The sequence below is a fragment of the Barbus barbus genome (genome assembly GCF_936440315.1).
Source record: "Barbus barbus genome assembly, chromosome: 39".
Classification (NCBI taxonomy): Eukaryota; Metazoa; Chordata; class Actinopteri; order Cypriniformes; family Cyprinidae; genus Barbus; species Barbus barbus.
In genome coordinates, this window is record NC_136717.1 from 27,665,948 (window position 1) to 27,693,133 (window position 27,186).

At 37.6% G+C, this 27,186-nt stretch overlaps 2 protein-coding genes across 2 annotated transcripts in view; both read left to right on the forward strand.

Annotated features, from left to right (window-relative positions):
- The window catches only part of LOC306859103 (sine oculis-binding protein homolog B-like), a 12,949-nt gene extending 6,113 nt beyond the window's left edge, over positions 1–6,836 (forward strand). The window contains exons 6-7 of the mRNA XM_079399940.1: positions 1–1,202; positions 4,724–6,836. The exon at positions 1–1,202 is cut by the window's left edge and continues 27 nt beyond it. Of these exons, the coding sequence (XP_079256066.1) occupies positions 1–1,194 (1,194 nt within the window). The 3' untranslated portion in view covers positions 1,195–1,202; positions 4,724–6,836. The remainder of the gene's footprint in view (positions 1,203–4,723) is intronic.
- A 183-nt stretch (positions 6,837–7,019) lies between these two features.
- On the forward strand, positions 7,020–26,976 carry dpysl5b (dihydropyrimidinase like 5b). Its single transcript, XM_079398768.1, has 13 exons — positions 7,020–7,094; positions 12,060–12,324; positions 14,276–14,434; positions 14,928–15,107; positions 15,456–15,524; positions 15,692–15,736; positions 16,837–16,912; positions 17,418–17,574; positions 17,841–17,982; positions 18,755–18,897; positions 20,006–20,213; positions 23,464–23,632; positions 25,072–26,976. Exons 2-13 carry the CDS (start codon positions 12,064–12,066, stop codon positions 25,155–25,157), a joined length of 1,695 nt encoding a protein of 564 aa, XP_079254894.1. The 5' UTR covers positions 7,020–7,094; positions 12,060–12,063; the 3' UTR covers positions 25,158–26,976.
- Positions 26,977–27,186: the final 210 nt, after the last annotated feature.

Consider the following 27,186-nt stretch of genomic DNA (forward strand, 5'->3'; position numbering starts at 1 on the left):
CACACTAAAGAATACCTGGACTTCGGTTCGGGCGAGGAGCGCCTGCAGTTCTGCAGCAGCAAATGCCTAAACCAGTACAAGATGGACGTGTTTTACCGGGAAGCTAGCGCCGCCCTCGCCGGCTCTGACTCCGCCCACAAAGACGAAGAGCCCCGCCCCAAAACGGCTGTCGCGGAAAACCAGAAACTCTTGACGCCAGAGGCGTGGGACAGACCGGTGAAAACCCGCTCGCCCCAAACACCCGTCTCAGCGAGGATTCAGACCAGCGCCCCGCCCTCTTCTCAGGAGAAGCCACGCCCACCACATAGGCCCCTCCCCTTTGTCATGCAAAGCCCTGCCCCGCCCCTCCCCCTCAGCCCCATCCAGAGGGCTTCCTTTGCCCCGCCTCCTCTCCTGCAGCCTTGCCGCGCCCCCTACATGCCCCTCCCCCACACGTACCTGCCCCATTTGGCCCCGCCCTGGCCACAGCCAATGATATTATCACCCTACCCAGTTTTCGTTCCAATCCCAGTGCCGATTCCCATTCCCATTCCCATCCCTATTCCCCCTCAAACGGGCCACAGAGGAGTCATTCGAAGCCTTCTCAAGCAGGAGGACGAGTGCACGCCCAATCCGGGTCACTCGGAGGAGACCAACGGGAACGTAAAGAGCGAACGATGCGCTTCTCCTCTTTCTTCAGTGATTCAGTGTCTCCGAAAACACAAAGAGGAAACTCCAACGCACAGAGCACTTTACACATCCGTCAGTCCCAGAATCGTCAGTCCCGCCTCTTTGTACTCATTGGCTCGTTTGACCGCCATACAAGCCGCCTCGTTTTCATTGGATAGCGCTGACTCCGCCCTGATTCCGTCTCCTCCCTCCGATTGCGAAGATGTGAAGGAGAACAGCTACTTGGGTGGGCGGGACGACTCAACCAATCACTGGGCGGCAGAGCAGACGGACTGCCGGAGCGACCAATCGAAAGAGAGCAGGGGGGAGGAGGAAGCGCCGCAGGATGTAGAGCACATTTACGCACGGTCCGTTCCGCCGAAACTACACGAGAAAAACACGCTGATGGCTGCACAAACGCATTTACACACGCAGACACAAAGCTGGGAGAAAAGCACAGATCTGGGGTCCGAGCCGAGCGGACGGGACGATCCAGAGCCCCCAGTGAAGAGACTATGCTTAAGAATCAGAGACCAGAACAAATGAGGGCCAGGGTGAGTTAACACACACACACACACACACACCCGGCAACGCCAATTATGTACAAATAGTCTGCTTTTACAAATAATTTATAATCTGTAATATATAATCTGTATTAAAAATTATTAATATTTTTTATAATATGTATTTATTATAGAATTATGCTTATTTTATTATATATTTTAATTCAATGTAAATAATGATACTTTTCTAAAAAATATTTTTGCGTCATCATTTTAGAGTGACATGAATGTGCATAGTGACCCGTGTATTGGCCGATTACTTTTACTGACCATGTAGGGAAATTTACTCTGCATTTAACCCACCCCAATCTAGCCTACTATTAAAATAGTTGATCGGCCGTCATTGTTTGTTGAGAGCCTGTGTGCAGCATAATATGTGCATTATATAAACCTATACACAACTAACCTTGCTTACTGAAGGCCCTACGGTATGCCACTGCTACTAGGTACCTATACTATATTGACTGGGTTAAATAGAATTGTATTACTAAAAAGAGACTAAAATGCTATTTTCATTGACTAAAACTAGACGAAAATAGTCATGGATAATTCTGACTAAAATGCTCAGACTTTTAGTTGACTGAAACTTAACTAGACTAAAAAGAGTATGAACGTGACTAAAACTAATAAAAACTAAAATGACAGCTTTACACAAAGACTAGACTAAAACTCAAATTAAACAACACTATTCTGCATCTCCTGTTTCAGTGGAAATGAGCAGGTTTTATAGAGTTTTTGTAGATACGAGCTCAAACTACCCTCAACCAGTTTGACAAAGTTAACAATTTATCTGTAACACATTCATGTCTGTTTTGACCTTGAAGAGATGCATAAAAATGTCTAAAAAAAATTATATTTTTTAGTAAGGGAACGAAAGTTTGCAAATGCTTTAAGACCCTCAAAAAACACTTTTTTTAAAGATTTTTTTACAGTTATTTTTTTAAGAGATATATAACCATTTAAAATGTTTGGGTCCGGGTGTGTATGGAACACCATTAGTGTCAAAATATAATTTGTGTTAAATAATCCATGGAGTTAAATTAGTGTCAAAATCTTTTGTAAAAAATATGTCTCCTTTTCTCTGTATCTCTCACACTTTGATGAACATGAATATATACATCTATTAACATGAAAAACTGATTACTTTTTCATCAGAAAGTAAAAGTTTATGCAAGTAAAACTAATTTTTTTATTTTACTTTTCAAAGTAACATTAATGTTGTTTTGATATTGTTTTTTTATAAATAAATGTAGGTTGGATAAATTTGGACAAATTTTGACCAATTCAACTAATTTAATTAATTTCCATTCATTCCACTGGGGTTAATACTGGTAATTGTATATGTTTATGTAAATTTCATACAAATATATATTCTAGTGCTGTCAAACGATTAATCACATCCAAAATAAATATTTTTGTTTACATAATATATGCATGTGTACTGCGTATATTTATTATGTATATATATATATAAAGACACCCACAAAGAGCATATATTTTGAAAATATTTACATGTACTTAAATATTAATATTTATGTTCATATAAATTATATCATATATAAATATATTTAACATATAAATGTAACATATTTTTCTTAAATATATACATGCATGTGTGTGTGTTTATATATAAATAATAAATATACACAGTACACACATATATGATGTAAACAAAAGCTTTTATTTTGGATATGATTAATTGTGATTAATCGTTTGACAGCACTAATATATTCTAATAATATTTCTTATTAATATTGACAAAAATAGATCAATGTTTTGCATCATAGATTTTTCAGTGTGGTTCATGTGTAATTTGAATTTTCAAAGAATTGCACAATTTTTTAATGCATAAAAACGTGGGTAAATGCAGTAATAACATGGTAACATTCAATACTTTGACATTTTTTCACATTCACTCATTAATGAGAAGTTGCTGATCAGATAAAATATGGTTTTAGTTGAAAAGACTGCTTTATTAAAGAATGATTTTTCAGGAATGCATTATGAGGGCTAATGAAACCAAGGACATTTTCCCACAGCAATATGTTTATCGATGGAAAGTTTCTCTGTTTTTGGTGGCTTTTTTCCAAAGCTAATAGAGGAAACAATAAGCTGGATTTAAAGTGATCTGGGATCAGATTTCTCCATCTTCAGGTTTCCTGGCACTTTATGACGAGCGTATGATCATATGAAGGCTGTTTCTCCGGGTTGCTGTGTTGATTCTGCTGGGTTTTATTGCTGAAAGTCGATCCGTTCTCTCAGGGATTCACTGATGTGTGAAACTCGAGCTCTCGGGCCTCACGTCCTGTTACTCTTTCTGCTTTCTCAAGGTTTTATTAGGTCCGTGCAGCAAAGCTATAGTGTTTCTTCTCTTGTTCTTCATTATGTTTGTGCTTTAAAACAGATGCATCAGAGAGACTCGGGGGTTAGTGCATCTTTCTACTGTAGAAGTAGGTTTTATATATTAGCTATATGCTATAAGTCATTTTTGCTCATTTTAAAGGCTTTTTTGCACATGTTCTGAGCCATTGGTCCAGTTCTCAAGAATGCTTATATTAAATATATCAAATGATTAATCGCATCCAAAATAAAAAGTTTTTGTTTACATATGTGCGTGTACTGTGTATACACACACATACAGTATATATTTTGAAAATATTTACATGTATATATTTATTTACATATAATTTTCTATTTTATATCAATTTATTTAATACATAAACATAACATATTTTTCTTAAATATATACAAACGTGTGTGTATTTATATATACATAATAAATATACATAGTACATGCACATATATTATGTAAACAAAAACTTTAATTTTGGATGCGATTAATTGCGATTAATTGTTTGACAGCACTATATATAATTTTTTATTTTTAAATATTTCTAAGTATGTTTATACATCTGCATACAATTGTACAATTATGCATATTCATAATTTTTTTTTGTGCATTAAATTACAAATTAAAAAAAGTAACATGAAATAATTATAAGTATAATTAATATAAGTAAAGTATACTGATCAGTGTTTATGTATCAATAATTTATATTTATGTTTATGCAACTAATTCAAAATATATGAAAAAAACTATTTTATAAAAATATATAAAACATTTGAAAAATAAATAAATAAAAACTTATTATCCAGATTTCTGTTGTGTTATTTATGGATAATTAAACATATTTATAATATATTACACTTGAACAAAAAATGGTTTTAAATAAGTATAATTTTCTGTTTAATTATGTCTGATTCATTTACATTTATGCATTTGACAGGCTTTTATTTAAAGCGACTTAAATTGCATTCAAGGTGTACATTTTATCAGTGCATGCTTTCCCTGGGACTGGAACCCATGACCGTGTCGCTGGTCAAGATCAGTATGCCATGCAATTCAACATGCATTTCTATATACATTTCTATTATATATTTATTATTTAGTCATTTAGCAGATGCTTTTATCCAAAGCGACTTACAAACTTCTCACATTTTCTCTGTTTCAGGTGTGTATAGAGTGATCGAGTGTTTCGGCTGGCGATGTGGAGTGTGAACGTACAGAGAACGCCTCAGTGAAGCCCATCCAGACGCAGCATCCGCCCCAGAGCATCATGGGAGTCAGATCGAGCGTGTGTGATCCAGTTAGACCGCATATGTGTGTGTTGCCCTGCCGAGCTCCTACAAAGCCAGGCATTGTTCCTGTGTGTGTGTGTGTGTGTGTGTGTGTGTGTGTGTGTGTTTTCAGCTGTGGTTTAGGATTACCTGACACACACTGGCGCTTTGGCTACAGGGCATTTTTAGACTTTGCAAGAGTGCCAAGAGCACAAACACACACACACACACACACACACACACATGTGTCAGTATACTGAGCTCTGTGGCTCCTCAGAAGTTTAGAAATAAGGAATATGAGTGTCAAACGATCAGAATCGGCTCAGAACTTCTTGCTTTTTAACCCTTTGTGGTTCATTTGAGAAAGCTCTTCAGTTATTGGCCAAATGGTGGATGATGTTTGAAGTAATTGCCAACAGATAGACATGATGAGACACATTTATACGTGTTTATAAGCATCCTTAAATACTAGCCAGTTTTGCTTCCAGATGTATTTTTCCATTCATTTTTCCCATAGGGATTTGTAAAAAGTCTCTGTTAAAGCTTTATAAGTCATGAGCCAAACCAGCCAGCGACGAGGAGTAGCACAGCATTGCACACTTTTAATTAGCATTTAGAAATCAGACAAGGCTGTGGAAAACAGCTTGAATGAGGGAAAGAACTGCAGTCCCATGAGGCATTGCGATGAAAACAATCGTGAAATAAAAACTATTCATTTAAAGTTTTTATGTTTATGGAAACTGTATATTTTATGCTTACTAAAAAATATGCACATATATATATACATATACAAATATCTAAGTATTTTGAGGGCAAATTACATCATGACTGAGTGGGTGGAGCTAATGAGGTTTTGACGGCTCTGATTGGTGGAATTTTCTGCATAAAAATCACATTTCATAATGGGTGATGTAGCTTTTCACCACAAATTCCTTTTTTAAACATTATTATTTTAAAAACAAGTTGAAATAATACAAACATTTGGTTTAAACAAAGGCAAATATCAGATAATAATCTCTGAGCTCACAACACATCTGTATTTAACGGTTTATAAGTTATTAAAGTTTCCCTATGGAGAAAATGAGTTTTTTCGTATTCGCATTTGAGCTATTTCACAGCTAATGTGGGCATGAAATAGAATATTACCATGTTTTATAAATGCATGTTATTGCAAATCATCCATTTTTTTGACTTCTTAATATTTAATCAAAATGTCAAAGCTTTATGCAGGACTTTTTAAAGTGCCACGCCCACATCTCAACATCCAATCAACAAATGATGCATAGAAACAAGCCCCGCCCTAATTTTTACTGTTACACTCAAATCTGTTTCATCAGGAGTCAGTGTCTAAAAATACTATGCTATAAGTGTCAAAAAATTATGTCTAAGATATACGTATGGTGCTTTTTAAAATACACATTAAATGATATTCAAATGTACTTAAAAGAATAGAATTGTATTACCATGGTAGTATCTTAAAAATCGTTTTTAATACCACAGTACCTTTAGTAAGTCCAGATGTTTCCTCAAGCCATTTACAGATGTCTCCTCTTAAAATATATATACATATAAACAACATAAAAGCACGGATTTCTGAAATGAGTAACACGTGTGTGTCAGTATTATATATGACCAGAGCTGTGTCCAGCAGAGGGCGCTATTCATATTAAAACATGCTGATGTGTTCAGATAATGATAAATATTTATTAATATGATTAACTGATGTCAGACCCCCTAAATGCACAATTATTCACACCAGTGCCAATTTCACAGAAGTTTGTTTTTGTTGTTGTTTTTTTCATGGTTGTGTTTATTGCATCCATTCTGATTTTTATCCTTAATGTCCATCAGATGTTTTCCGCTCATGGAAATGTATACTAGCTGTACATTAATTTAAATGTGATAAATGCTTATCAATATGTGGTACAATCACTCATAATGACCTGTTTTATGAACAGAGAAGTATGCCAATGACTAGACTTGTTGATAATAAAACCTTAAACGTCGCAATTTTCACGTGTTTTTATTTTTTTTACAGTTTTATTTAAAAGACGCTACATTTGTAACCTTAACAACAAAACGTATTAATGTTGTGAGTTTGGGGCTAGTTGTCACACTTTTTCCTGCTAGTTTTTTGCAGCCTCTCATTGGTCAAAGAACCTGGCGCGCGCTTCTGTCGCGGGCGCGCGCAGTGACAGCTGTCATCGGGCGCGCGCGGCGGAGCGGGTGCACAACAAGAAAAAACATCAAATACCTTCGCTTACGGTACGTCAGCGTTTTATAATTAATATTCCACAATTTACGCTCATCTCTGAATCTGTTTTAGCATCAAACTAAATATGTCAGATATGTAATATTTTGGGTTTATTTGTCGGTTTTGTTGGTTGTTTTTGTATTTTTTGGCTTTTCGTGTTCTAATGTTATGCGTTTCAAGGCAGCTCTGGCAGAACGAGAGAACTGTTTGATATTAATCATATTAGAGTATTCTTATAATAAGAGAAAAGGTTTATATATTATAATGCATGATAATATAATTAATAATATAATGAATATATGATAATATAATTCTAGAGATGAATTATATTATTCTTATAGAGACACATACACAAACATGTGCAAACACCACCATCATCATCATCATCATCTTCCTCCTCTGTGTTTGTTTCACACAGATTATTATTGTCATTATATGTGAGACTAGAAAACTAAATAATCGGTGTGTTATCATCCAAAACCTGCTCTGTTGTGCTTAAATTGAACACTTATTAGACAGATAGCACAATAGCTGAATAGAATAGAGTAATCTTCAAATGGAAGATGTTGTATACAGCTATGAAAAACAGGACTAAACCGGCTAATGAAATATCGTTTTGTTAACGTTATGAAAACGCTATTTCTAAATATTATCAGAACGTCCAGTTTTAGTAATTGTTTTTTTTCGGTTATGCGAACGTTAAAGTCCTTGTAAAGCAATATTAAATGTGTTCTGGGTTTGTCACAACCCAGCCAAATATTAATGATTAGAAACCGCCAGGTAAATAAGTAATCAAAATAGGGGGCGTGTCCGATGTCGGCGTCGAAACCACGCCCACTCGCGGGAAAACTCTGGGTTACTCGGGTAACCTCGGTTCCCCGAAATAAGGGAAGGAGACATTGCTTTGGGAAATACCTTTTCCTGGAATACTACTGAAGCCTTATTGAATCACGCCAGTGAAACTGGCCAATGGCGTTCAAGCGTGCGATATATGAGCAGGTATCCCCTCTATATAAGGCAGTGCTTGTACAGCATTCATTCAGAATATTTTCCTTCAGCCAACCTTCTACTAGAAGCAAGAAACCTATCAATAAGAAAAAACTACTCACTGTGATCTACACGCTGCAGCGGACACACCTTCTCTTCCCCTGCTGTGTTCCGGTGAGTTTAGGAAGCAAAGATGACTCGCGATTGCCTCTCCTGTGCGGAGCCAATCGAATCTTCTGATGGCCACGAATCATGGGTCTTCTGCCAGGGTCGCGCCCACGCAGAGGCGGCACTTGGGGGGTCGGACTGCCCCCCCTACAGAGATATGAATCTCCAGACTCTCAGGCTCCGTGTGGCCATCGTCCAAGGCGATGAACTCGCCCAACTAGCTCTGCCGCGCTCTTCCTCTGCAGCTTCTTTCGAGCCAAGGAGGAAAGTGCCACGAGTTTCTGATGCGGATCTGTCAGGATCAGGTGACAAGCCCGCGCCGGCTCAGTGCCCACGCTGTCCTCACCCCCCTGCTGCAGGTCCCCTTCCAGAGCGCTTCATGACCGCTCCACCCCTCCCCCGACGCTCAAGATGTGTTGTCTTTCGGTGCCATGGAGGGCACTGAAGAGGAGGAGAATGCCATTTCGGTGACAGCGTCTGCGAGAGAGGAGTGGTCCAACAGCCCGCTGGATTACACTGCACCCCACAGCAGCGACGCGGGGGACCTCCGTCACAGTGATGTCGAGCTCCTAAGCGTCCTGTCCAAGGCAGTGGATGAGCTCAGGTTGGAGCTCCACCCCGTGGAGACCCGGCCCCTTTTTCCCTGAGGTGCACGACGAGATAAGTCGTGGAAAAGTCGTGGAACGCGATAAACCGCGAGTAGTGCGAGCAGTGCACGTGCCTACTCAGCCTCAGCTATGTGTATCAGTGGTTTCGACTAGGTCGTATACACCCCGTATTGACACACCACCAATTCAATGCTGTCCCTAACAGTTTATCACAATCTTTTGATATAGTTCACCACGACTTTTAGGACTTGATCACCATCATACTCTGCTTATTGAGCACCGCTACGGCCGTGCATCATAAGACATGAACAATTTCAACTTGCCGCCCCTGGTGTGATTTATTGAATTTTACATGGTCTCGACTAGGTCCTGTAGACCTGAGCTGTGTTTACCAAGCCACTCTCATTACGGCTCCGAATGGGAAACTTGACGTACTTAGTCGAGCCAGGCTGTGACACGGCAGGATTATATAAGGGAAAGGGAAGTGGTCAGAATTAGTGCTCTGCATTTAGCCCATCCAAGTGTACACTCAGTAGTGAACATACACCCGGAGCAGTGGGCAGCCAACGCTGCGGCGCCCGGGGAGCAGTTGGGGGTTCGGTGCCTTGCTCAAGGGTCTCTCAGTCGTGGTATTGAGGATGGAGAGAGTGTTGGTTATTCACTCCCCCACCTACAATCCCTGCCGGACCTGAGACTCGAACCCACAACCTTCAAGTTACAAGTCCAACTCTCTATCCATTAGGCCACGACTGCCCCTGATGTTCCCAAAGCCATGTAGAGTGACCGAATTGAAGGGGAATCGCCGCCTCTCTCAAATATCAAATACAAATAAGTTTAAATAAGGAGACCTAGCTGTTTGTAAATTATTGCTACCTGGTAATATGCATTTACATGATGAAGGCATAGCTAGCTTGCAAACTGTAGGCTGTTAGTAACTAACAGTAATGTGAACCCTAATTATAATAGTGTTAGGGGCGGGGCCATGCTCCAGTGTGTCATCAAAACATGATTTCAGCCCCGCCCAAAAAAATCCTGAACATAAAAATTAAAAACTGTTTAATGGTCTAACTCCACAATTCAGTAGGCTACAACATAGTACATATCTAACATCTATAATGTGTTTAGAAATGGAATTTAAGGGAACATTACATTTGGTAATTTAGCAAACATTATGGGAATGTTAGTTTTGAACATTCTTTGAAGCAAGTAGTAACATTTAAAAAACACTAGACGAAGATCCATCTGAAACATTTCAGGAAAAACGTTCCATTAAAAAAAAAGAGTTTATGCTAATGTTTTGAGAACGTTATTAAAGACTAGATAGTTTTGAACAAACTCTCTATTAACGTTACTAGAAAATCTTTTGTTCGTTCTGAGGGGCTGTTCACACGGAACACGTTTTGCCATTCCAATGCACTACTTTTTCATTGTTTTTCTACGTGTAACACTGGACGGACGTGTAAGAGCGTTGTGCTCGCGTCGTTTTTGCAGCATCTCACACATGAACGCAGTTTTTTAAGAAGTTAAAAGAATTTCAACTTTTGCATGCAGCGCCGCTCCTCAAAGTCCGTCCAAAACAGTGGACCAATCAGAATAGCCCAGAGGCGGGGCAAGTGTTATGAGCTTTTGTTTGTGTTGTGAGCAGGTTGGCATGGCAACTGTTTTATTTGACAGTAACATGACGGAGGAGGCGTTCTGTGCTGCGCCTTTTTTTAAAACCATTCCTGAGTGTTGCATCTCGCGTTTTTAGACACAAAGATGCGTTCCGTGTGAACGACCCCTAAGAATATTTTATGAGCATTTTTTGAAGTTGCATTGTGAGTATCACAATGATTTCTTCAAGCACACACACACACACACACAGAGTGATGTAAGCGCAGGCAGGCGCATGTGTCTCACTGATGCCATCACACACTCCTGCTGGGGATGTGCATGATAAATGTGCATTAGTCACAGTCCTCGGGTGGGTGTGTGTGTGTTCATGCATGCTGAACAATAATGTATGTGCAACTTAAAAATGAAGAATGACCTATTTTTCCACATGTACAGTGCTTTTACAAGACAGCAGTGTATTTATAGATGTTTATGCTGCTGTGATGTCATATCAAATATATTAATCGAATATCAAAACCTTCTGATGCGAGTGAAATCGATTTAAATTAAGCAGTGTAGCACAGTGTTTTCAGCTCTGTGTGTGTGTGTGTGTGTGTGTGAGAGAGAGAGTGTGTGTGTGGGAAGTGTTGGTTAGTTTCACGCTGGTTGTGTTTTTGTTCTGAGAGAATGATGGAATTTTTGAATAGGAAAATATGAAATGATCTCCCGTTGAGGAAAACGCCCTCTGCTTTCTCCTCTCAGCTGAACACTCGTGTATGTCTCAGTGTCTCCTCAAGAGCCTGAGGGAGAATCACTGCTTCTCTCCTGATGTGTAAAGAGTAAATCTGTTGCTGACTGTAGATGTGAGTTTGTCCGCGTCGCTTCAGTGCCGCCAAGGTTTTAGCGATTTAAAACATTTGTGTTTCTTCTGCTTAGAATAATGGAACAGCGTCAGTAAAATATTCATCAGTCCTGCACCATATAAGAAGGCACTCAGTGCGTATATGGATCCTCAGGGTGTTTATATTCAAATGTAATAATTATCAATAATAATAATTAATAACATTGTACATTTATATTAAAGTAAAACATAATATTCAAAAACTGGGTGGTGAAACAGTGTATTAAAAGGAATACATTTCCATAATTATTAATATTATATTAATTAAAATATATTAGGTTTATTAAAATGTAATACATTTAATCAGTCATCTATAATACTGCACATTATAATAAAACAAAACATTCACACACAGAAAATTGGTGGTATAACAATTCATTGCATTTAAATAAAACTGTTAAACGCTTATTCATATTAAATTTATTAAAATATATTCAAGTGTAATAATTTAATACATTTAATTTTTAAATACATTTAATTTAATAATTATTACTATTATTAAAATATTCATATACTGATGGTGAAAATTTGGTGGTGAAACATTAAAAAATTTACATAAAACAAATAGAAAATGTATTCAAATTTAATGAAATGTACAAATCTAGTAGGCTATATTGAATGAGTGTCACGTTACGCTGTCGGAATTATTCAATTATTTATTAATTGATTTAATTGTATTATTCAAATAAAAGTTGAATGATGTCTTTTCTTCTGTCCAGTATAATGGCCGCTGGCTCGAGCTCCATGAGGATTCTCATTAAAGGCGGGCGGGTCGTTAACGATGATGTCACTCAGGAGGCGGATGTTTACATCGAGAACGGCCTCATCCAGCAGGTGGGGCGGGATCTGATGATTCCAGGCGGAGCCAAAGTGATTGACGCGTCAGGGAAGCTGGTGATTCCAGGCGGCATCGACTCCAGCGTTCATCTGCAGCAGACCTTCATGAACGCAAACACACAGGACGACTTCTACAGCGGCACCAAGGTCTCACACACACACACACACACACACACACACACACACACACACAGACACTCACACACACACACACAGACACTCACACACACAGGCACACACTCACACACACACACACACACACACACACACACTCACACACACACTCAAACACACACACACACACACACACACACACACTCAAACACACACACACACACACACACACACTCACTCACACACACACAGACACACACACACATACACAAACACTCACACACACAGGCACACACTCTCACACACACACACACACACACACACACTCACTCACACACACACACACAGACACACACACACATACACAGACACTCACACACACACACACACACACACACATGTTGGGTTTCCATGTTTTATGGGGACATCCCATAGGCGTAATGGTTTTTATACTGTACAATCTGTATGTGCTATTGCCCTACACCAACCCTACACCTAAACTTAGCCCTCACAGGAAACATGCTGCATTTTTAGATTTTCAAAAAACTTTATGCTGTATGATTTATAAGCTTGTTTCCTCATGGGGACCAAAAAATGTCCCCACAAGATTAAGATTTACTGGTATTACTATCCTTGTGGGGACATTTGGTCCCCAGGACGTGATGAATACCAGGTGCACACACACAGACACACACACACACATACACAGACACTCACACACACAGGCACACACTCTCACACACACACACACACACACACACACACAGACACTCTTGTGTTTGTTCTGTCCTGCTCTGTGACTGTCCCGTTTCCATGGTAACCGTGTTACCGTAGTAACAGATCAGCATGACACACAGGAAACAGATCTGAAGACTTCCTGAACTTCCTGCATTGCAAGAAACTGTCAGAATTGTGAGATAAAAAGTCACAATTATATGTTTATTTTTCTATTTCATGGTGAAAACTCGGGTTACAAATTTAGTTAATAAAAAACGTTGTAGGAACATTGTTTCGAAACGTTTCTAAAACGTTGAAATGTCCAGTTCTCTTGTCGTTCTAAAGAACATTATTAAAAGGTTGCATTATTGAAATGTTTCTGACAATCTTCTCCTGACGTTATTTTCACCCAAAATATAATGTTATGTGAAGGTTTTTTTGATACTGTCAGAATGTAAATTCTCCAGTAGCTTACCAAATAAATTCTACTAATTTTATTTTTACCTAAAATATAACTTATTATAACTATTATTACTATTTATATAATTATAATTCGTTGTATATTTTCAATATCCTAAGAACATTCATCATGAAAGAATAACATCATAAGAGCATTAATCTCTCAGTTATGAGAATGTATTGCAGATATTATGAAGTTCTAAGAGCGTTGCTTCAAGATTGTTTTGTCCTAACAACGGTAACACTTTATGTGAACTCGTTACATGTGCTATATGTACTTGCTATCATAATAACAATAAATTATGCGTTATTACATGCAAGTAACCCTAAGCCTAGCCCTAACCATACAGTAAGTACATGTAGTTATTAATATTACTCAGTACTTAAATGTTTAATTACACTGTATCAAGGAATGTTTTACAGAATGTGTTAGGTTACAAAATAAGGAGTAACCTATATAACCTCTAGAAGACTGTAGTGTATATGTGTGTGTGTGTGTGTGTGAGTGTGTGTGTGTGTGTCTGTGTCTGTGTGTGAGTGTGTCTGTGTGTGTGTGTGTGTGTGTGTGTGAGTGTGTGTGTGCGTGAGTGTGTGTGTGTCTGTGTCTGTGTGTGTGCGTGTGTGAGTGTGTGTGTGTCTATGTGTGTGTGTGTGTGTGTGTGTGTGTGTGTGTGTGTGTGTGTGTGTGTGTGTCTGTGTGTCTGTGTCTGTGTGTGTGTGTGTGTGTGTGTGTGTGTGTGTGTCTGTGTGTGTCTGTGTGTCCTGTCCTGTCTGACAGTAAGCACTGGTTTGTGGTTCTCGGCTGTAGGCGGCGCTGTTGGGTGGCTCGACGATGGTGATCGCTCACGTTCTGCCCGAGAGAGGCGCGTCGCTGCTGGAGGAGTTTGAGAAGATCCGCGCTCACGCTGACGCCGAGGCCTGCTGCGATTACGCGCTGCACGTGAGCGTCACCTGGTGGGGACCGAAGGTACTGCATATGCTCATAATTCACACAGTGTGTCTGCAATAGATTACTATTGTAACATTGATTACTGTACAATAATATTTCTATTTAATTCATTTTTTTAAATCTTAACTTATCTTTTATTTTATTTTATTTTACCTGACATGATTATTGGACATACTTGCTAATTGCAAAAATGTCATTGTGACAACAGTATAGCTTGCTATTATACATTTTATTTTACCTGAGACAACAGGACATATTTGTTGAATTAAACATTGAAAAATGTAGCATATTGCTGATTAATTTAATTTAATTTAATTTAATATTTGACATCAGATGTTAACTGGACAATAAAAATGTATTGAATTGAAATCATGCAACAACAGCGTAGCATACTGCAATTTGATTTGTTTCTTGTTTTTAATTTGATTCATGCAGTTTTCTTTTAATGTAATGTATTTATGTTGATTTTCTTGACTGGTTATGTGACCTGGTTTTGTTTGATTTGATGCAGGTGCGCAGGGAGATGGAGGTGTTGGTGAGAGAGAAGGCCGTGAACTCCTTCCAGATGTTCATGGCGTATAAAGATGTGCTGATGCTGAAGGACTCTGAGCTCTACCAGGCGCTGCACACCTGTAAAGACATCGGAGCCGTCGCTCGCGTCCACGCTGAGAACGGAGAGCTGGTGCACGAGGTGCACTTTCTCATAGAAATATAACATAACACTCTTTTAATGATTTGTTTTGTTTTACCTGACATGATAACTGGACATTTACTGAATTAACAAAAAAACATTCTACTTTTTTATTTAATTTAATTTTGTTTATTTTATTAATGAAATGTTCTTTTTTATTTTATTTTATTTTACCTGAGATGATAATTGGATATATTTACAGAAATAAACAATTAACAAAATGTCTTGTGACAACAGTATAGCATGCTACTATTTTATTTTATTTGAAAAACCAAAACATATATCTTACTGCACCGAATGAATCCTCTTTATTTCTCTGGCGTGTTTTTATTGTGTGTGTTTGTTTAGGGGGCAAAAGAGGCACTGGATCTGGGCATCAGTGGTCCGGAGGGGATAGAGATCAGTCGACCAGAGGAGGTGACAGACCGACGTGTGTGTGTGCGTGTGTGTGTGTGCGTGTGTGTGTGTGTGTGTGTGTGTGCGCGCGTGTGTGTGTGTGTGTGCGTGCGTGTGTGCGCGTGTGTGTGTGATTGAGTCTTTTCTTTCATTATGACTGATATCTATCTCTCTGTGTTTGTCTGTAGTTGGAGGCAGAGGCCACACACCGAGCCATAACCATCGCAAACAGGGTGAGAACAACACAGAGTGTGTGTGTGTGTGTGTGTACAGGTTTATATATCCTGGTGGGGACTTAAACCTGAATACACACAGACTCATGGGGACTCGTGTCATAGTGGGGACCTAAATTAAGGTCTCCATGGGCACAAAATCTTATAAATCATACAGAATGAGTTTTTTTGAGAAAGTAAAAATGCACACAGTTTCCTGTAAGGGGTAGGTTTAGGTGTAGGGTGATAGAAAATACGGTTTGTACAGTATAAAAAACATTACGCCTATGGAGAGTCCCTACAAGGATAGCTGACCAGACTGTGTGAGTGTGTGTGTGTGTGTGTGTGTGTGTGTGTGTGTCTGTGCGTGCTTGAGTGAGTGTGTGTTTGTGCGTGCGTGTGTGTGTGTGTGTCTGTGCGTGTGTGTGTGTGTGTGTGGCTGTGCGTGTGTGTGTGTGTGTGTGTGTGTGTGTGTGAGTGTGTGTGTGTCTGTGCGTGCGTGTGTGTGTGCGTGAGTGTGTGTGTGTGTGTGTGTGTGTGTGTCTGTGCGTGCGTGAGTGAGTGTGTGTCTGTGCGTGCGTGAGTGTGTGTGTGTGTGTGTGTGTGTGTGTGTCTGTGCGTGCGTGAGTGAGTGTGTGTCTGTGCGTGCGTGAGTGTGTGTGTGTGTGTGTGTGTGTGTGTGTCTGTGCGTGCGTGAGTGAGTGTGTGTCTGTGCGTGCGTGAGTGTGTGTGTGTGTCTGTGCGTGTGTGCGTGCGTGAGTGTGTGTGTGTGTGTGTGTGTGTGTGTGCGTGCGTGAGTGTGTGTGTGTGTGTGTGTGTGTGTGTGTGTGTGTGTGTCTGTGCGTGTGTGAGTGTGTGTCTGTGCGTGCGTGAGTGTGTGTCTGTGCGTGCGTGAGTGTGTGTGTGCGTGTGTGTGTGTGTCTGTGCGTGTGTGCGTGAGTGTGTGTGAGCGTGTGTGTGTGTGTGTGTCTGTGCGTGCGTGTGTGTGTGTCTGTGCGTGCGTGTGTGTGTCTGTGCCTGTGTGTGTGTGTGAGTGTGTGTGTGTGTGTCTGTGCGTGCGTGTGTGTCTGTGCGTGCGTGTGTGTGTGTGTGTGTGTCTCATATGCTGCTCTTCACTGCAGGTTCACTGTCCAGTGTACTTGGTGAATGTCTCCAGTGTGTCTGCTGCTGATGTTATTGCTGCCGCACGGATGCAGGGTGAGTTTCTGAGGAGATTTAAGTGTGTATGTGTGCATTATATTGTTAGGGTAGGTGTAGGGAGGGCTTTATCATCCCAATACAGTGGCATCCATTTAATAATTTGAATTAAAATTATAATTTACATTAATACGTAATTATTGCATTCCATTTTATAATGTACTACAACACTGAGGTGCAGATAATTCTCACTATTTGCAACAAGTAGTATAAATAGCAGAAAAACCTGCTATTTTAGCATAGTGTAAATAGAATCCACTGCTATTTCCACTTACTGCAAATAGCTGCTGCCTTATTATATTGTCTGCAAATAATGTCATTTCAAGATTTTAAGTGTAATTAAGCGCACTTCTTTTTCACAAAAGTACTGTATGTAGGGTTTTATAGAAAACTCTCATTCATAATCTCCAAAGAGAAACTGAATTTTAGCAGTAACGTGGTCCATGAGTATTATTGCTGGTAGATGATGTGTAAAGCTGTGATGGTGTTTGATCGTGTGCTTCAGGTAAAGTGGTTCATGCCGAGACCACGCTGGCTCACTCGGCGCTGAGCGGCATGCATTACTATCATCAGGACTGGGCTCATGCCGCCGCCCACGTCGTAGCTCCGCCCCTCCGGCTCGACCCCAGCACCCCTGACTGCCTCATGGGCCTGCTGGGCAAGTACGCACCCGCCAATCATCTCAAAGCTCCACCCATCTCCAGAAGTTCGCTCATTAACTGCGTCCCAAATGACACACTGTACACTATGCACTTATGCACTATTTATGCTATAAAATGTCATAGAATAGTGCATAAGTACACGATTTGGGACGCACCTATTCATTCATCCGTGATATCAGAACCTGTCTCTGACATTAGTGTGTGTGTGTGTGTGTGTGTGTGTGTGTGTGTGTGTGATGATGATGATGCGTTTCCTGTGCACGCAGTGACATCATCAATGTGGTGGCGTCAGATCACCGAGCGTTCAACACCAAGCAGAAGGCCATGGGGAAGGAAGACTTCACCAAGATCCCTCACGGAGCGGCCGGTGTGGAGGACCGCATGAGCGTCATCTGGGAGAGAGGAGTGGTGCGACACCAGCCAATAACTCCCATTCATTCATATAATTTATCTCAAATTAATCACACATCCATTTGGGCTGAGAAATTACCCCCCAAAAGAGCATTTAAAGTCATTATTGTGTTAGATGAGAAAAGCATTCATTAGACATTGCAAAAAGTAGCTTTAAGTCAGGTCAAGTCACCATTATTTATACAGCGTTTTTTACAGTGCAGATTGTGTCAAAGCAGCTTTCCAGTATTAAACAGGGAAATAGTGTGTCGTTCTCCTCTGGCCAGACAGACCCAGCAGTTTAATTCTAGGCTGCAACTAAGTCAGATTGTGCAAAGGGCTCATCTGGTTCCTGTGGTCGTGTCCTTGTGGCCGTCTAGATGACGAGGTCTTCACTGGGGGTCTGTCTCTGGGGCTCATCTAGTTGTCCTGGTCACTGCTGACATTCAGGGCTTTAGAAAGAAATATTTTGATTTAACATTGCATAAATATGAACAATAAATGGATTATAATAAGTTTTTTAAATGAATATTGAAATATGAATTAGTTTTTTATATATATATTTTTTATTAAATGATACACTAAATACAAAAATACAACTGCCAGTAGGTGGTAACGAGTCACTGGCTTAATGAGTGAGTCTTTGAATCATTCATTCAACTGATTTGTTCAAAAACATTCATTCAGAAACAAAGCATGTGACTGTATTTATGAATGAGTCACTGAATCATTGACTCAGTCGATTCATTCAAACCTGCAGATTCACTCAGTAATGTTTTCTGTCCCTCAGGTCACTGGTAAGATGGATGAGAATCGTTTTGTGGCCGTGACGAGCTCGAATGCGGCTAAGATCTATAATCTGTACCCGCGGAAGGGCCGCATTGTCCCCGGAGCCGACGCTGATGTGGTGGTGTGGGACCCGGATGCCAGCCGGTACTGGACGCTTTACTGGATTTACTTTGGGAGATAAAGCTTGTCTTCCTCTGGACTGAGAAAAATCTGGTGTAGGATTTACTTTGAAACAATTTTCACTCAGAAATTGCTAGTAAATTTTGCAAATAGTTACAGAGAAATGGCAAGCAACACATTGAGTTAAATGTGAAATTTTGAAGTAGAAAGACTGAAATGGTATTTTCTCCAATGATCCAATAATTTTGTTTTATTTATAACTTTTAAAAAAAATTCAATATTTATACATTGATATATATTTTTTCCAGTATAGTGCATACTGAGATATTTATACATTGATACATTGTTATTTATAATATAATCGTTTAAATGTATTGATTTTAGCAGTTGCTACTTGAAAAAAATAGAGATATTCTTCAGAAACACTATAAAATTATATACCATAAATACAGTAAAAACAGTGAAATATTATTCTAATGTAAATCAGCTGTTTTCTATGTGAATATCTGTTTAAATGTAATGTATTTCTATGATCTGCAGCTGTATTTCCAGCATCATTACTCCAGTCTTCAGTGTCACATGATCTTCAGAAATCATAATAATATACTGATTTACTGCTCAACAAACATTTCTGATTATTATCAATGTTGAACACAGTTGTGCTGCTCAATATTTTTGTGGAAACTGTGATACATTTTATTTTTCAGGATTCACAGATGAATAGAAAGTTCAAAAGAACGGCATTTATTAGAAACAGAAATATTTTGTAACATTATAAATGTCTTTACTGTCTTTCATCAATTTATTGCATCCTTAATGAACAAACGTATTCATTTCTTTTTAAAAATCATACTGACCGACCCCAAACTTTTGAATGGGATTATAAATTTAATAAATAAAGACAACTTTATAAACGTTTTAATTTTTTATTTTCTGTTTTCAATTTAATTTTAGTTAACCACAAAATTTAAACTTTTTTTGTTATTTTGGGGGTTTTTATGTGTATGTAGTTTTTATTACTTTTTTAATGTATTATTTATTTATACGTTTTTTTATATTTGATTTTATTTCAAGCAACAGAAGTTTCAGTTGCCTGTAATAAACTCGCGCTCGCATCCGTCTGTCGCTGCAGGACGATCTCGGTGAGTTCTCAGGTTCAGGGCGGAAACTTTAACCTGTACGAGGGCCAGCGCTGTCACGGTGTCCCGCTGGTGACCATCAGCCACGGTCGTCTGGTGTGTGAGAACGGTGCGTTCACCTGCGCTCAGGGCTCCGGGAGGTTCTACCCCATGCGATCCTTCCCCGATTTCCTCTACAAGAAGATGGTCCAGAGAGAGAAGGTGCCGCTGTCTGTATATGAATCTCTTTCACACTGTCACAAATCAATGTTGGGGGTAACGCATTACAAGTAACGCAAGTTACGTAATCAGATTACTTTTGTCAAGAAACTAGTAACCTAGCACATTACAAGTAATGCTATTTATGTAATCAGATTACTTTTTTCAAGAAACTAGTAACCTAGCGCATTACAAGTAACGTAATTTATGTAATCAGATTACTTTTTTAAGTGAACTAGTAAAGTAACGCATTACATGTAATGCTAGTTATGTAATCAGATTACTTTTTCAAGTAACTAGTAAGGTAGCGCATTACAAGTAACGGGAGTTATGTAATCAGATTACTTTTTTCAGTTACTTGTAACGCATTACATGTAACGCTAGTTATGTAATTGGATTACTTTTTTCAGTTAACTAGTAAAGTAACGCATTACAAGTAACACAAGTTATGTAATCAGATTTCTTTTTTCAGTTAACTTGTAACGTAACGCATGACATGTAACATTAGTTACGTAATCAGATTTCTTTTTTCAATTAACTAGTAAAGTAACGCATTACAATGCAAGTTATGTAATCAGATTACTTTTTTCAAGTAACTAGTAAAGTAACGCATTACTTTTTAGGAAATATCTGAGTTACTTTCTCAAATAAGTAACTCCAGTTCCTGTGTTTGTGATGTATTGAGTGACAGCTCTGGTGTTGAGAGAAATCAGGAGTAAGTGCAGAGCGTTGTGTGTGAACATGATCTTACTGTAGTTCTAGACTAAATATCTACATGATCTTACTGTAGTTCTAGACTAAATATCAACATGATCTTACTGTAGTTCTAGACTAAATATCAACATGATCTTACTGTAGTTCTAGACTAAATATCTACATGATCTTACTGTAGTTCTAGACTAAATATCTACATGATCTTACTGTAGTTCTAGACTAAATATCTACATGATCTTACTGTAGATCTAGACTAAATATCTACATGATCTTACTGTGGTTCTAGACTAAATATCAACATGATCTTACTGTAGTTCTAGACTAAATATCAACATGATCTTACTGTAGTTCTAGACTAAATATCATCATGATCTTACTGTAGTTCTAGACTAAATATCAACATGATCTTACTGTAGTTCTAGACTAAATATCTACATGATCTTACTGTGGTTCTAGACTAAATATCAACATGATCTTACTGTAGTTCTAGACTAAATATCTACATGATCTTACTGTGGTTCTAGACTAAATAACATGATCTTACTGTAGTTCTAGACTAAATATCAACATGATCTTACTGTAGTTCTAGACTAAATATCATCATGATCTTACTGTAGTTCTAGACTAAATATCAACATGATCTTACTGTAGTTCTAGACTAAATATCAACATGATCTTACTGTAGTTCTAGACTAAATATCAACATGATCTTACTGTAGTTCTAGACTAAATATCTACATGATCTTACTGTAGATCTAGACTAAATATCTACATGATCTTACTGTAGTTCTAGACTAAATATCAACATGATCTTACTGTAGTTCTAGACTAAATATCAACATGATCTTACTGTAGTTCTAGACTAAATATCAACATGATCTTACTGTAGTTCTAGACTAAATATCATCATGATCTTACTGTAGTTCTAGACTAAATATCAACATGATCTTACTGTAGTTCTAGACTAAATATCATCATGATCTTACTGTAGTTCTAGACTAAATATCATCATGATCTTACTGTAGTTCTAGACTAAATATCTACATGATCTTACTGTGGTTCTAGACTAAATATCAACATGATCTTACTGTAGTTCTAGACTAAATATCAACATGATCTTACTGTAGTTCTAGACTAAATATCATCATGATCTTACTGTAGTTCTAGACTAAATATCAACATGATCTTACTGTAGTTCTAGACTAAATATCAACATGATCTTACTGTAGTTCTAGACTAAATATCAACATGATCTTACTGTAGTTCTAGACTAAATATCTACATGATCTTACTGTAGTTCTAGACTAAATATCAACATGATCTTACTGTAGTTCTAGACTAAATATCAACATGATCTTACTGTAGTTCTAGACTAAATATCAACATGATCTTACTGTAGTTCTAGACTAAATATCAACATGATCTTACTGTAGATCTAGACTAAATATCTACATGATCTTACTGTAGTTCTAGACTAAATATCAACATGATCTTACTGTAGATCTAGACTAAATATCATCATGATCTTACTGTAGATCTAGACTAAATATCAACATGATCTTACTGTAGATCTAGACTAAATATCATCATGATCTTACTGTAGATCTAGACTAAATATCAACATGATCTTACTGTAGTTCTAGACTAAATATCAACATGATCTTACTGTAGTTCTAGACTAAATATCAACATGATCTTACTGTAGTTCTAGACTAAATATCAACATGATCTTACTGTAGTTCTAGACTAAATATCAACATGATCTTACTGTAGTTCTAGACTAAATATCAACATGATCTTACTGTAGTTCTAGACTAAATATCAACATGATCTTACTGTAGTTCTAGACTAAATATCTACATGATCTTACTGTAGTTCTAGACTAAATATCATCATGATCTTACTGTAGTTCTAGACTAAATATCTACATGTATTTACTCATCTCACCTGCACTAAAACACATTCAGTGTTCCTCAAAATCAATAAAAACAGACAAATGCAAACTCAGAATATTATACAAACCTGCAATAATTAAATATGTTAAATAAGACAAATATTATTTATGTATTTAATCCCATTTTATTAACCAATGTCTTTGCTGCTGACCTTTGATGATCAAATTCAACCATAATAATAAACAAAAATGACACATTTGTGTTTGATTGTAGTTATTGCTGAATAATGTTGAACTTCCTTCTCCTGCGTCATATTCTTCATGTGATTAGTTTGAGCGGCGCTCTCTACTGTACAGACCTGAATCTACATTTCCTTCAGCCTGAGCCGGATTCACTTCACTTTTGGTGTGAAAGGGATTTACTTTTGTACAAGAAGACTTTTTTATATTAAAAACAAACAAGCAAGCCCTGTCCAGATTTAAAAAGCAACTCAAAAGTAACGTAACAGTTACTTTTTATGGAAAGTAATGTAAGTAACGTAATTACTTTTTTCCAGGAGTAACGTTATATTGTAACGCATTACTTCTAAAAGTAACTTTCCCCAAAACTGGTCATGATGATGCTAACGCTGTCGTGATCCACAGACTCAGAGGCTGCGCGGCGTGGATCGAGCGCCGTATTCTGGCGACATCGCCACCGTAACCAACTCTATCAGGAAGGAATCCGCCGCTTCAGAGGGCGATGTTCCCATGCGGGCATCCACGCGACACGCAGGCGTACGAGACCTGCACGAGTCCAGCTTCAGCCTGTCAGGTGCGTGTCTGAGATTTACATTGCAGATTTACAAAAACGCCTAAAATTAGATCATTTGATGATGATGAGTTCAAAAATAACAATAAAAACTTTACATCATGTACATTTTTTTTTACAAAATAAGATTTTTTTCATGGTATGTAATAATATTTCAATGAATATTACAAGTATATATTGTGAGAGAGAAATATATTGTTTTATATTTATATATATAAATATTATAAAAATTATAAAATAAAAAATTATATAAACTAATTTTAGAAAATGTATATATAAAGTTAATATAAAATTGTATATAATTTTCCTTCAATTATTTATATGTATCAGGTTTAATGCACTTATCAAAATAACAAAAGCAATTGAATGTCAGAAGTTTCAACAAAAATAATTATTCTAAATGTATAATTTAACTTACAATCTGCAAAGGAGTGGAAAAATTTGTCCAAATACTCCATTTAATGCCAAAGAACTCTACAAACAAAATATGCTTATTACATTAAAAAATATAAATTTAAACTTTCCATCTTGTATAATTTTTCAAATAATAATGAAGATTGTTCTTTATTATATATTACAATATTTAAATGAAAATTAAGAAATACTTTAAAAATAAAAAAGAGGTAATAGTAAAAATAGTCAAATAGTATTTTTCTTCAAATATATATATATATCATGTGTGTGTGTGTGTGTGAGTGTCAGCTTTAATGCACTTTTAATGCACAACATGTAATATTTAACTAACAGTAAAGGAGTGGTAAAATGTTAAAATACTAATGTACTGTTAGAATAAGCTTCTTCTGTGATTTTCTGTTTGATTGGATGCAGTAAAAGCAGAAAACATCTGCTCATGTTTGCATGTCCCTCAGTCTCTGGTCATTATTCTGAGCCTGAAATCAGGATTAGAAATAAAATAGTCATACTTGTGGAAATGTGCTGAGAATTGAACATACAGTTGTAATTAGACTGAGATTCAGACAGGAATCATGTGTTTGTGCTGGTTTTCAATCCTGAAAGCAGAAAAATGCACATATTCAGTGAGAAAGTGTGACCGACAATCAGCAGAAAACAAGTATTGGGTTCATTCAGCAGTGATCCGGAGAGTGCTGTCTAACGATTTATCGCATCCAAAATAAACGTTTTTGTTTACTTAATATATGCATGTGTACTGTGTATATTTATTATGTATATATAAATACAAACACATGCACATACAAAAAATGTTATGTTTATATATTAAATATTTTATAAATAATATAATAATTGTTAAAATATATACTGAATGTGTGTGTATTTATATATACATAATAAATAAATACAGTACACATGCATATATTATGTAAACAATTTTTTTTATTTTGGATGCGATTAATGGTTAGTCAGCGCTAGATTGAGTAACTGATGGTCGTGTGCTGAGGATTGTGGGATTGCGTTTTTTTCAGGAGCTCAGGTGGACGATCACATTCCTAAGAGATCCTCGGCCAGAATTCTGGCTCCACCTGGTGGACGTTCCAGTGGCATCTGGTAACCGTGGAAACTGCAGAACCGTCTCCACGGCGACCCCTTCCCTCCTCCTACACAAGTATTAAATATCGCTGTAAGAAGAACTGGATCGAATCGCAGTCAGCGTCGCATCCAAAGAACCAATTCAACTAAACTCCAACTGTGCCGCATTACGATAAAACCAACCAAAAAACACATTTCTGCCACTATATACTCGCATTTCCTTCTTTTGTGAAACAACAAAAAAATAAGCTATTTTGAAGCATGTTGGGAACCAAAGCGTTTTGGGCCTCATTGACTTCCATAGTATTTTAACAGAACAAAAATATGTTCCAGGAGCGTTTCTGTTACGTTATGAAAACATAACTGAATGTTCTCTGAACGTTTCGTTTTTAAAATATTTCAAAACATTTTCTTCTTGGTTATGTAAATGTTAAATAAAATGTAACGTTTCATTATATAGTTTTTATTAAACATTATGGGAACGTTACTGTTGAATGTTCTCTGAAACAAGTAGAAACATTTAGAAAACATTAGACGAACGTCCAACTAAAGCGTTTAAGAAAAACATTCCATTAATAATGTATAAATAAGGATTTTTGCTGACGCTCTGAGACCAGATCAGAGAACAAACGTTCTATTAATGTTGCTGCAGAGAACCTTCTCAGATGCTTCCTGCTCGCTGGGATACTATGGAAGTCAATGGGTACCGTCAGCTGTTTGGTTCCTGGCATTCTTCAAATGTGTTCAACAGAAAAAGCACTCATACAGGTTTTAAATGACTTGAGGGAGAATAAATGATGAGAGAGTTGGTCGTTCTGCTCCAGATCACTGTTTAAAGTTCATGATTTTGCCAAAAGAGTAATGAGGAGGAAAACCGTTATGAGCTAAGTATTAAAAGTGACTGCATAATTCAAGTATAAATGTTTTATAATACATCTAGATGCACAGAATCTAGAATAACAGTCCGTGTAAAGCAAGTGTGTTTTTCCCTCCTGCTTCAGGAAACACAGGAACTCTTGTGCTGAGAATCACGTCACAGATCCACCTGCCCTCATTTAAACACGCAGCTCAGCCAAACATGAACATTATCTGATCATCTGCTCATCTGAGATCAGGAGGAGTGTGTTTCTTCATCAGGTTTGTAGAAATGTGTCTCTGCATCAGTGTCTCAGCAATGGATGCTCTGCAGTGAATGGGTGCCGTCAGAATGAGAGTCCAAACAGCTGATAAAAACATCACAATAATCCACACCACTCCAGTCCATCAGTGAACATCTGGAGAAGACTAACACACTCCTCCTGATCTCAGATGAGCAGATGATCAGCAGATTGTCATCTTTTTCTGAAGTGTTGCTGTAAGTCTCTCGTGCTCATACTGATGTTAGTGTTTGTGTTTATAGTGATGATGCCCACATATGAATAAAGTGTCTGTGAAATATCTATATTTGACATATTTATATTTATAGAAGCTGTACGTTGTTAGTTTTGATGGTCTTGTGCAGTAATGAAATATCTAAAGTGTCAGGAAATGTTCTGTTGATTCTGCTGAAGTCAGATACGACCTGATCTGTGATCTGTAGAGTTTATTCAGATTTACAGCTGATTACGTCTGGTTTGTGTTATTGGTGTGTTCGGCGTGAGCTAGGGCTGTTTTATTGGTGCTGTTTTTTAAATGAACAGTTTTCCTGTGGCTCTTAGTTTATATGGTTTAGGTGTTGTTTTCTCTGTGTGAAGCTGTAATTAGTGCTGTGTGATTAGTTTCTCACACTCGGTGCTGAAAGTGGAGGCTTGTTGTTGTTTTTCATCAAATGGATAAGTGCAAAAAATGAATAAATAATCCCCAAAGAAACTGTGTTTTTATTGTATTTCATTACCAGTCTATATTTTTCCAAAAAAGTGTTTTAAAATTAAGAAGTCGAGCAGAAACTAATACTTTAGAGCTTTTAGTAGTTTAGTCTTTTTTTTTTTTTTTTGTCGTTTTTACTAACTTTTATTTTAGTTTTAGTTATTTTAGTATATCGTTAAACTAAATTAAAAAAAATGTAACAATAC

Coding starts and splice junctions, on each gene's coding strand:
- dpysl5b (XM_079398768.1), top strand. CDS start 12,064: ATGGCCGCTGGCTCGAGCTCCATGAGGATTCTCATTAAAGGCGGGCGG. Junction 12,325..14,275: donor ACTTCTACAGCGGCACCAAG/GTCTCACACACA, acceptor TCTCGGCTGTAG/GCGGCGCTGTTGGGTGGCTC. Junction 17,575..17,840: donor CTCATGGGCCTGCTGGGCAA/GTACGCACCCGC, acceptor CTGTGCACGCAG/TGACATCATCAATGTGGTGG.